Genomic DNA, 12,121 nt, shown 5'->3' with positions numbered 1-12,121 from the left:
TCTGATCGGCACACTATTGCAATTGACGGCAATGATATGATTTTTTAACTTTTGTTTCCGTTGAAGAATGTCTAATTTTGTAATTTTACTTTAATAGTATTTGATGGTTTGTTTCCTTTGGTCTAATTTTGTAATTTTACTTTAATAGTATTAGATGGTAATATAAAAATTCACTAAGTTTCCTAAATAATGAAAAAGAAAGGCAATGGCAAAACCGTTAATGTAAGTCTGAGTAATGGCAAAATTGGAGCATGAGTTACGTGAACGAAGGTAACAAATAGCAATTGCTCATCGATAAAAATCGCTAATTGGCACTTGGCAGAGAAAGAGGGTCGCCTATATAGAAATCGAAGAAAGAGACGGAGAGAGAAACGTATATCACAAATTCTCTCTCTATCTCTCTTCGACGATCTCCATCGATCTCTAGGGTTAGCATTTTAATCTCTTTCACATGTTTTTCTCTATATCTATAAATTTTTATGGCCATATGATTATGAAGAATTTTTATTTATGCTTTTCTGCATCGATCTGTTGTAGTTTACTCGAATCCGGATTTGTTTTATTTGATGAATACAGGACTCATCTTATGCGATTTTGAGGTTAGAGCTGGGCAGGAGGAGTTGAATTTTCGAAGAGGTTATCTGGCGAGCAGGTTAGGGTTTTCAATTATGCTGATGAATTTACCAACTTTGGGGTTAGGACTTTTAGGTTGAGGTTTTTTTAATGGTCGAAATTAGTTGAATTTTTTATTAGCCTGCAGGATTAAGGGTGTTTGTTTGTAGACTTTGAAATTCAAATATTGGGTGTGTTGGGGCTGTTGTTACAATTTACAGAATGGTTTACAAATTGATTACGAGTGTTCAAATAATATTTGAATTTGAGGAAAGCGTGCTTTCAAAAAATAAAAAATAATAATAATTTTTTGAAAAAAAATAATAATAATATAATAAAAAATTGCTTGAGGGTTACTTTTGTTTAAAGTCGTGTTCTTTATTGAAATATCTTCTTTGTTAAGTTTATTTTACTTTTTAGTGGAAAAAGAAAATTGTTTTGCTTTTTTTGCTCTTTATAGAACCATAATTACTTTGTAATTTATACATCGATTTCGGGATTGTAGATACTCTACAATCCTAGTACACCAAATTGATCTGAATACCACATAAATCAATTCTTGAATCGGTAGAATGGTAGAGTTCAGTGTTTTTTTTTTCTTTTCTTTTTTATATGCATGGCTGATTGTGATTTTTCAGTAAATATAGGGGATGAGTTCTATTTGCTTGTTTTTCCGTTTCGAACTTTTGGTTCTTGACTTCTTGGTTTTATTATTTAGTTTTGATCTAGTAAATTGTTACTTGGTATTAGACTATTGACTATTAGTTCATGTTTAATGTTCATATAATGAGAAATTGTTCACTCATTCCTTTAATACAATGCAGATATTTTTTATAGACAAAAAATGGGGTGTCTATCACCCAATTTTTAGATAAATAATGTTTAGTTACTTGTTAATGATGATGATGATAATAATAATTATAATATGGATTTACTTTTTAACAAACCTTGGTTGATTCCTCTTGGACCTACTACCTAGCATCTACTGCAAGTTAGTACTGCGTCTTGCGATTCTAATTGAATTGATGTTGTATAGTTGTCATGAGAGCTGTACCTTTTGAACTACATTCTCTTAGATATATATGTATGAATTTATCCCCATATGTATCTAACTATATTTAGAGTGAAACTTATATATATATATATATATTGTATTTTGGGCTTATTTTTGCTATGTTTTAGAGATGTTATTGTTTAAGAAGTTATGTTGAATGACTTATCAAACAAAAAAAAAAAAAGAAGTTATGTTGAATGATTTTTCTCCTAGTTTGGTAGAACCTTATGATTTTCGATTTGATTCTATGATTCCGATTCTACGGAGCGCCCAACGTTCCTACGTAGAATGCCGATCCTGTCAACCTTGATTTCGGGGGAACTGTTTTTACTAAATTTTTATCCCATTGGGATAAATACATTCAGTTGGAAGGTTTGAGACCCATTCATGTGGATTTACTTTATGTTTAGATTTCTGATTGATTGTCTAGGTTGGTTATACTGATGATGAGTTTTTTAAGTCCTTGATGAGTATGTCTTGGAACTATTTATGGTAGGGTCATCATGCAGTTTTTCTTCTTTAGCTTTGGAGTTTATCTTCAAATAATCAATTTGGCATTAGTTCTTCATCCCATTATCCTATACTTTTTCAATTTGCATTTGCCATGTTTCCAACTTTCCAATTATTTGTAGAGGGCATATGCCATTAGTTTCTATGAGTTCAGATCATTGTGTGAGGGAATTTGGAATATGCAAGAGACATCCGTGAGAGTTCATCATTGAAATTCATTAGCAGTGTGGTAACTTACAATTTTGATTTAATTACTTTTTGATAATTTAATCTTTTGCAGAGGTCATCATTGGAATTTATATTTTAATATGATAGGGTGAATTGCATGACTATTCTGTCTAGTTTTGTTTAGTTCACACTGATCTTGTGGTTCTATCTATTGCATGCTAGTAGTGGCTATTCCTTGTAATTGCATGTCAATTCACATATTTATGTTTGTAGAGGTTGGGAAGGAATTTCCTTTTTCTTCTTCTTTTTTTTCTTTTTTTCTCTCAGGTGAATGCAAATTTAATTTTTGATTGTAGATTCTCAAGTGAATTTTGTGCAGGGGAGGTGAAAAAATGGAGCATGATGAAATGGGATGCCAACCTCCTCCTGAAGGTCCTATTCTTTGCATTAATAACTGTGGCTTCTTCGGAAGTGCGGCGACCATGAACATGTGTTCCAAGTGCCACAGGGACTTGGTAGTGAAACAAGAGCAGGCAAAACTTGCTGCTTCATCCATTGAGAATATTGTTAATGGATCATCAAGTGGCAATGGAAAGGAACCCATCATTGCTGACACAGTGGATGTGCAAGTTGATTCAGTGAAAGAAAATTTTTTTGCTCCACTGCCATCTCATGATTTTTCTTTTGGGGTAACTGGCGAGGAAAAGGCAACGGAGGGTCCTAAACGGTGCAGCACTTGTAAGAAACGTGTTGGCTTAACTGGGTTCATGTGTCGTTGTGGTAATATGTTCTGTGGATCACATCGCTACTCAGACAAACATGACTGCCCATTTGATTACCGCACCGCTGCTCAGGATGCTATTGCTAAAGCCAATCCGGTTGTCAAGGCCGAAAAGCTTGATAAAATCTAGAGCTACTAGATTGAAGTTCATATGCTGAAATTTGCTGCTTCTTGTTCGTCAATGACACTTGTGTGGCTGCGTATTGTGTCAGATGTCCTTTTATATTGCTTGCTATATATCCTGGGTGACAGTTGGGACATCTCTCCAGTTTGAAGAACTCACTCTATATTCCCTGTCATTGGCAAGAATTTGTTTGTTGCTTCAGTGTCTTGAGTCTTTGTGCTGGTTTGATGGGTGTCATTGTGGTTATAGCTTCATAATGTGTCAGTCTGGTTCCTATGACATATCTCTCTCAGGGTACATGTCAAATGGGCATGTGCTGTTTCTTAGATAAAATGGAACACATTCATGGATATTGTTTTGGCGGGCTTTGTAAATTATGCTCTTGGGTTTCTTAGCATCTCTCTATTTATATATTGGGTGGCATGTGGAATACTTGAATGCGTTGGGTGCCTTTTATGCGTAGCTGATTCGTAGTTTTTATTATGTTTTACCAAGTTCAAATGACCTTGTTCTGAATTGCAGTTTTCTTTCTGGTATGTCAAAAGTTCAAATTCACTTATTGATGTTTGTTCTTATTTGTTTGTGGTTTCCTTTGTTGTTATGATGTACTTGTGTTCTTCTTCTTCTTTTGTTTTATTGAGATGGCTAAGTAAGAACTTGTTTACTTGTGTTGCGATTGTTCTGTTTGTTTTTTGGTTTGTCGTTGCTTTTGTGTGCATCTCTCAAATGTGTATGTATCACTGTTAGTTGCGTTCTTTTAATGTGTTGTGTAAAAGAATAGTGATTAAGGATGCCCTATTGTTTTTATGATATAACATTCTGGTGTATGTTATTTACATTTCTTAAGTTTCGTTTTTTAAGACATTAAGTTTGTAAGGACAAACATAAATAGCCTGCAAAATGTTTCTTCTCTTGCTATAGTAGTGGGTAAATGGATAAACACTCGTACATATTCTTCTCTTCTTGTTATTCAAGCTCACAGAATCTTGTGTTGGAACAGTTGCAGATCAAATTGCTTATTGAAGCCACACTTAGTGCAAGGATACCGAAAGCGATTCAGTTGGGTAGTCGAAAACCTCTGCTTCTGAGTGACCGGAGGAGACCTTGACACTCCGGGGCCACTCAAGATGATACAGTAGTAATAATTTTATTTTAGTTTGAGACACCTTTGTGAACTAGCTGGTTTACACCGATATTCGTTTGAATTTATTCTATTGCGGTTGACAGGGCGGAGCCAGTGTATGCACCATGGCCTTGCCCTGCCCCGCCCCGCTTACTATAATATATATATTAAATTTATATATTTTTACACCCCTCCCTCAATTTCTATTTTCTAATTTCTTCTCTTTTTTACTCTTTAAATTCTTTTATTCTTTTATTTATTTATTCCTAGTTGGTAGTTACACACACATGCCTTCACTGAATTTAGAACCCTAACCTCCATTTGGAAGTAGGTTAAATTCTTTTAATTTCCTTTAAAAAAGTTAAAAGTTAAATTTTCTTTTTTGAATCAAATTCTAATTTTTTTTTTTTCTTCCCCTTATTAAATTCTCTTATTTTTCTTTCCTTTTTATTTTTATTTTTTAACTATTTTCTCTTAAATTACTCATTGATTGACATATTATTTTGAGTAATTTTTCTTCTGTTTCTTGATTTATAGAATTTATATTTATTATCGTGATTATTGAATTTTTATTTTTATTTTTTTACACTATGCCCCCTTGAATTTAATTTCTAGATCCGCCCCTGGTGATGGATATCATGACTGTGAACCATAATCTTGGCAAATTACTCACGTGTAGTATCCCTACGGAGATCGAAATATTTACAAATCAAGTTTTTAGAGTCAGTAGAATCTTTGTTGCAGATTAATACATTGATTCAATTGATAACCATCTTGAAGCAGTGGTATGCATTAATTCTGATATATTTTGGTGGATTGTAGGGCGGGCAATTAGGTGAGTTTGGACGAGTTTTGGGCTGATCATGAATGGACAAGACAGTAATGGATCACTAGCCCATTATCAACTCATTATGGTGGGTTAAAAATTCGTTGGGTGTTAAATGGGTTGGGCCAAACCCACACCCAACCTAATTACCCAAATAATTTTAGAAATAAATTGTCAAATATTTTTAATTCTTGAAAAAAAAAAAAAAAAAAAAAAAAACCTATTCTTGTAACAGTTTTATATTAATTTTCTAGTCTCCAGTGTTATAATTATTTTTTTTATTATTTTTTTTTTTTTGAAAAGTCGTTTTAATTTCAAATTTTTTTAGTGCAAAGTACAGAAAACCTCCCATCGACTTGTAGTCTTTTCCAGTAAACTCCTCGTCTAATTTTTTACCAAATAACACCCCTCGACTTGTGATCTTTTACAATAAATCACCTCGTTTAATTTTTTACCAAAGAACCCCTCATCAACTATTTAATAGGGTAAAATAGTTGATATTTGGATTAAATTGCCATTTTATTTAAATCTTAATTTTCTCGAACATTAAAAATTCATATATCACAAAATCGTACATCCAAATATTGCAAATAATATATGCACTGAAAATTTATAAAACAAGGATTGCATAAATATAAGATTTGTTTAACTAAACTTCATAACCGGAACACAACCTTCATGCTCAACAACCCCTGTAGCGGGTCCCACCTGAGACCTTCCGACTCGAAAATAAAAAAATACCGAAATGACAACCAAAGTATTTCCAAGAGTCTTGAACTCAAAGAAACGTCCTAATCAACACTCTGAAACACCCGATACACCTTACGGTGTCCGGCATGCAAAACGAGACAAGACGAAAATACTCTTGAAAAATCGAAAAAATTCCTAAAAAATGAAAAATGGTGAAAAACAGAAACATCACAGCTTTTATGAGAATTATAAAGACCACGTTTTATGAAGCACTCACTGAATACCAGGAGTTGTTTGGGGTCAAAATGAACACAACAATGAGAACCAACTTTGTGAGGAAGGGTACTGTGTGTTTGTTATTGTCTTGGTTTACACAAACGGCTTAACAGTTCAAGACATCACGTTCACTGGTTAACCAGTAAATCCGATAACAATACACTAAGGAAGGTTCAAGGCCAAAAGCTACCTATCTCGATGCAGTAACTTTCCGACTATACTCTCTCTAGTGTCTACATGATCATCTTTTGTATTTACGGAGCCAAATTCCATTTATGTGGGGGCGGATTGTTAGAAATTATGAATGAAAATTGTTTGATTAGACATCAATAAATGTCTTTGACTGAATAGGTCTGATTTCTGGTTGGTTGCGAAATGAAAAGATGCAACTTAAAATGAACAGACATAACCTATTAGAGTAGATGTGTCTAGTGGTGAACAGACACTATATGAGCCATTGCAACCTATTGGAGTGGATATGTCTAATGGTGAACAGACACCATGTGAACCATTGCAACCAATTGAAGTGGTTGTGTCTGGTGACGAAGAGACACATATAAATGGTTATGTCTAGTAATGAAAAGACACATATTAATGGTTGTGTCTAATGATGAAGAAATACATATAAATGGTTGTGTCAAATGATAAAGAGACACACCCAATCTAAAAAGGCACATCTATTTTTATAAATACCTCATTGGGCTGCCATTTGCAATTCATTCAATTCAATTTTTTCTCTTTCCCTCTCTAGACTTGAACCCAACCCAAGTGGGTTCAAACCATAGGTCAAGTGACTTGAGCTACTTAGACCATAATCTAATTTCATCGAACCATATTAAGATTGGTCCGAACCATTTGGATCAGATTGCATCCAATTTAGCATTTATACAGTATAGATGCATTTTTGAATCAGAGAGAGTATTACACGGAGGAGGTTTGCCGTATCCATGAGTTTATAGTGCTGCTACTGGTGGATATAGACTATTGTATCCTAGGAGATAGACGCCACTGAGTCTGTTAGCACCATAGCGGGATGAATCTGTCTTAAGGACATAGTATTCAATACTAGCATCAGTCCAGGTTCTTTATTTATTATTTATTAATTTATTGCTTTATTTTGTATATTTAATTAAATATATAGTTGCATATTTAATTAATCATTTATTAGCATATTGTCCGAAACTCCTCGAAAACTGCTGAAAACTCTATAAAACATGTGAGATTTGCAAGAGAACCTATGGGGTTCATTCTATGCACATGCATAGGTCAAAAGCTGATCCTTTTTAAGGAGAAATGAGCATGTGAGCATGCACGCAAGTGTAAAATGGCATTTAAGACGCGTCCCAATGGTCCGCGGCCTCAAAAGAACCCCAATGCAAAATATGACCTCTCAACGGCCAAAAATGCTTAGAAATACAATAAATAAAACCAAAATGCGAAACCTAGAATGAAATGGTGTTTGGCCCTTGGCCACACCTCATACATGATCATAGAAACCCTATGAAAGAAAAAGAATGGAATTCCCATGCCCAATGCAAAAGTTATGAAACAATAACTTGGCATTTTACAATATTTTCATAATAAACCTTGAAAAGGAAAGTGTATAGAGTACAAACTTGATGCCATTGGCCTATGGCCTTAACTCATACATGTCAAATACATTACAAACGAGTGTACTTATGTACACATTGCATAAAGGAAATCAAAGACTATAAGTTTTGACATACAAAACTACTAATAGGATTTCATGCCAACATTTTCATGAAAATGATACTTCAAGTCTACGAAACTTCCATGGCGTAGTGTGCATCCCAAATCAAGGTCCCTGTACCTGAAAAATGTCCCCACTATGTGGGTGAGTAACATAAAGCTACTCGTAGGAGATGAGCATGCATCGATCTAGCGTTTTACAATTATATCACCTTAAGTGAAACATATTAAAGGGGCTCATACCACCTAACGTCTATGTCAAAGTGAGACTCAGGGATCATCCTAAGCTACTCATGCAATTTAAAGTGAACAACGGCATACACGTTTACATGCTCAAGTATACTAAGCAATGTTAAAACATGTTATACAACATACAAGCATACATTTCCAAGTATACTAAACCACATTAAGACAAGTCATGCAATGTCTAAGCATATTTACACAAGTATGCATTTTATATGAAAATCTCGTAAATCAAGTATACCAACACAAGTATACTAAGCTAAGAGAGATATGCCTAAAACAAGTATACACGGCACAATCATACTAAATGAAATCTAAACTCATGGAGCAAGTATACAAGTTCAAGTATACTAAATATGATTCAAATATCCAAGGCAAGCATTAATTCTCAAGCTACAAGCAATCTATGATTAACAACTTGAAATTAAATGGGAAATCAAATAGTGGAAAAACTAGGACATGTGATTGCTAGACTAAGCAGGTATTTTCGGATAATTACGACCCACAAGGTACCACCTAGTGCGTACTTATGACTTAGAAGACTCTTGTCTCTGTACTAGAGCCAAACCCTAGCCATCACATAAATTATGTCCTCACAAGCTTTCCAAAACCAATAAGTTCAAAATTTATACAAAATCAAATGTAAGTTACCACATTCCATGCACAAGTAAGGTTGAATCCACACAATTCATGTCCTAAAATTTAACTCTAAATAGCATATGACATGTCATGTCCTCAATATGCAATTTATACACAAAATAAGAATATTTTACAACAATTGAGCCACATTACCATCCTAAGCCACAAGTACTAAATAAGCTTCAATTTAGTAACTAACTTTCAAGGTAAACAATTGTAATATTCTAACAAACTATATACTTACACAAGATATATTTAAACAAGCTATTTAAGACAATGATATTACATATCATGCTAAGTCAAATTACTATCTTTAGAGACGACAAGTACTAATTTTACAACAAGTTAGTAGTATGCTCACAAGGTAATTAAACATATTACATTTCAAGAGATTATCAACACAACATGAAAAGTTTCTAGATTTCAAGTCAATTCCAAATAGGCTCAAATTAATGAATGTTAAAGGTCATAACATGGTCTTCATATATATCATACCCAAAATCAATTTAAGCGACTACAACACTTAAAATAAAATTAATTAAGTTAATTAATTAATTTTCCTCTAGATTTTCAAACATATCCAAATGTCCTCAATTTAACACATGTTAAAGAACTCACCAAGGCCTACTTAAATATCACATTACAAGTTGATTTAATACTTGATACAACTATGTAAATTAATCTTTTACAAAAGATAAATATTAAATAAATTTTGCAATTCTTATTCAAATGCTCCCAATTTAATATATGTCAACAAGTATACCAAGGCCTAAATTTATAGCATGCCATAATTTAATTCTAAGTTACACGCCTTCATGAGAATTAAATCTTAAACATAGAAAATAATTAAATTAAATTCTAAAACTTGAACAAAGGTATGCTTACAAGTTGTATATGTTCATATAACAATCAATACAACATTAATATAAACTTAAGATATCCCCTACCTCATTTTGAGATGAAATCTCAAATCCCTACCGAATTGAAACCGCTCCGAATCCGACGACACTCCTAGGTTTTGTCGGGGACAACACGATGAACATGAATCCCAAGGAAGCCCCATGAAAATGACAACTTGACTTCAAACCCGAACTCACAAAATGGTCAGAAATGGGTTCTAATAAGGGGGAAAGATGCGCGTCGTCAAGGCGAGCATTAAACGTTAAGGCTGAAGACTTTACACCAAGGAAAAGTGGTTCAAAGGAGGAGAGAGAAGGTGGCAGCCGCATGGTCTTCCATGGCTTCTGGCCCAGAGAGGAAGAAGAAGAGAAAATCAGATTTTTCTTCTTAAGTCACCCTATTTATAGAAAAACCCTAATAGTGCCCCGAAAGGGCCCCGCTGGGTCCGGAAAAGTGAAATTCGAGCAGACGCGCTCAAACGGCAAAACTCCGTGAATGAAAAAATTCAAATTGAGAAAATATGAACAACGGAAGAAATGACGTCAAAAAATGAGTCTCGAGTAGAGAGATATGTCCTAAACAAGTTCGGCGGCAATCGGGTCCAAAAACTCTGAAACTGGAGAAAAATGATCAGAAGGAAATTCTATGAGTACACGACTCGACGAAATGTGAAAATGAATCATGTACGAGGATCCAGGCTCAAAACAAGGTATTTTGCAATAGCTTTCGTTAATTGCACAATGGCCCCTACAAAAAGGGTTAATTGCAAAACTACCCCATAATGAAAATATCTTCCAAAAGATATTTTCTTAGATACCCTAAAATAAAATATCTTCAAAAGATATTTATGAAAAATACCCCAATAAAAGAAAAAGATTCTAAAGAATTGTACATCCATGCCCCTATGGACACCAGGAACAACCATAGTATTTTTCTGCAAAAATCAAGATACGTATTTCATGGAAGCCACTTAGGATGAAGATATGTGAAGTCAAAAACCAACTCTGAACAAAAAGAGTGTGTTTATGCCAACAAAGTGACAAACGGGGAAAAGACAAAATAGGGAAAATGACGAAAAAATGAATAATGTTGAAAAACGAAAAATGTGGAAAAGAATTGGTTCTCAAAGGAAGTTGTCAATTCAAAGGAAAGAGTCTCAAAAACTATTTCCGAGCACTCTAGACGACACTAAGTGACGAGAAACTAAACTCAAAAAACAAATTTCAACGAAAAAAATTCATCTGTAAAATTTTAAGGAAAAAGGAAAGGAAGGAAATGACCGGGTCATTACATTTACTACTTTTTAAAATCTTTGTCCTGTAAACAATAAATGTAAAGCAATATTTCTATGAAAATGAAATTTAATTATTATTGTTATTATTTTTTACCTGATAAGTAAATTTTTATTAAAAAAAACAAAAACTAAGAGCATCTCTGGCCATCTATTAAAATACATTTTTTGTTTTATCTCCAGCAGTATGTTAAGATACATTGTCACGTCACCGATGTGTAAAATTATTGTGTATCCTCCCTATTTCTCATTTTATTAACGAATCAACCCTACTCTATATTAATTAGGTTTGTAAAAATGGTGTTGGGTCCAGACATGATACTGGCTGTTTATTATTGGAGGATATATTTTTACACAGAATGTATAAAACAAACTCTGGAGCTAAAAAATAATAATCCAAAATTTTTGTGTAAATCTATTATGACACATTAGATTTATATAAAAAAAATATATACACAACAGTTGGAGATGTTCTAAGAAGCTACCACAACTTAAGCTTGAAACCACAATATATATATATATATATATATATATATATATATATATATATATATAGAAAGGCCCTCATGCAGTCCAAAATAACGAACTTTTTAACGGACTAAAACTAAATTAGTCAATTACACTTTATTATTTTATCATACCTAACCATAGTTAATAATGTTAACTTTAATAGTCAATTTACCTGTAACGACCTGAACCCGTAGGTCCGAACCGCTGACCGGGTCCTTACCTAAACCCGAGGTTACCTAAATAAATGCCATCAAGTTTAGTGTCAATAGATCACCCTTATATCATGATTTTACTTCATAGGGACCCTAATCAATGATTCTAAAGCTCAAAACTCAAATATAATAGAAAAAGGAATAAAGCTCACAAACAGCAGCATTTCGATCGGCCAAATGGCCCCCTGTACCGGCCGACCGAAATGGCCATTCCAGTCACCAGTTATGACCCTAACAGTAACTGAACTTACTGGAATGATCGGCTGACCGAAGTGCCCATTTCAATCTGCCGAAATGACCCTGAGAGCTGTGGAATTCCTGCTAGATTGCTATGAACATAAAATTGCATAAAAGTTGCTGTGGAACTTTTAGAACTGGATAATTCTTTCCCTACACATGCAATATCATTGAATATAGATTACAACATTTATCTAAAGTTAATATCAACCCGT

The 12,121-nt window shown here is 33.7% G+C and overlaps 1 protein-coding gene across 2 annotated transcripts; it reads left to right on the top strand.

Moving 5' to 3' along the window:
* Positions 1-290: 290 nt before the first annotated feature.
* Positions 291-3,681, top strand: LOC132311353 (zinc finger A20 and AN1 domain-containing stress-associated protein 8-like). 2 transcript variants are annotated; one of them, XM_059809237.1, is made up of 3 exons: positions 291-428; positions 577-652; positions 2,701-3,681. In XM_059809237.1, exon 3 carries the CDS (start codon positions 2,737-2,739, stop codon positions 3,253-3,255), a length of 519 nt encoding a protein of 172 aa, XP_059665220.1. In that variant the 5' UTR covers positions 291-428; positions 577-652; positions 2,701-2,736; the 3' UTR covers positions 3,256-3,681. The 2 variants fall into 2 exon arrangements, with proteins under 2 accessions (XP_059665220.1, XP_059665219.1); XM_059809236.1 differs by having other exon boundaries at positions 2,724-3,646.
* The last annotated feature ends 8,440 nt before the right edge of the window (positions 3,682-12,121 follow it).

The sequence above is a fragment of the Cornus florida genome, unplaced genomic scaffold (genome assembly GCF_030987335.1).
Source record: "Cornus florida cultivar Cherokee Brave unplaced genomic scaffold, ASM3098733v1 CherokeeBrave_3.0.0_Hap2_Chr06, whole genome shotgun sequence".
Classification (NCBI taxonomy): domain Eukaryota; kingdom Viridiplantae; phylum Streptophyta; class Magnoliopsida; order Cornales; family Cornaceae; genus Cornus; species Cornus florida.
The sequence above is the reverse complement of the archived record's forward strand: the minus strand, read 5'-3'. Positions and strand labels throughout refer to the sequence as shown.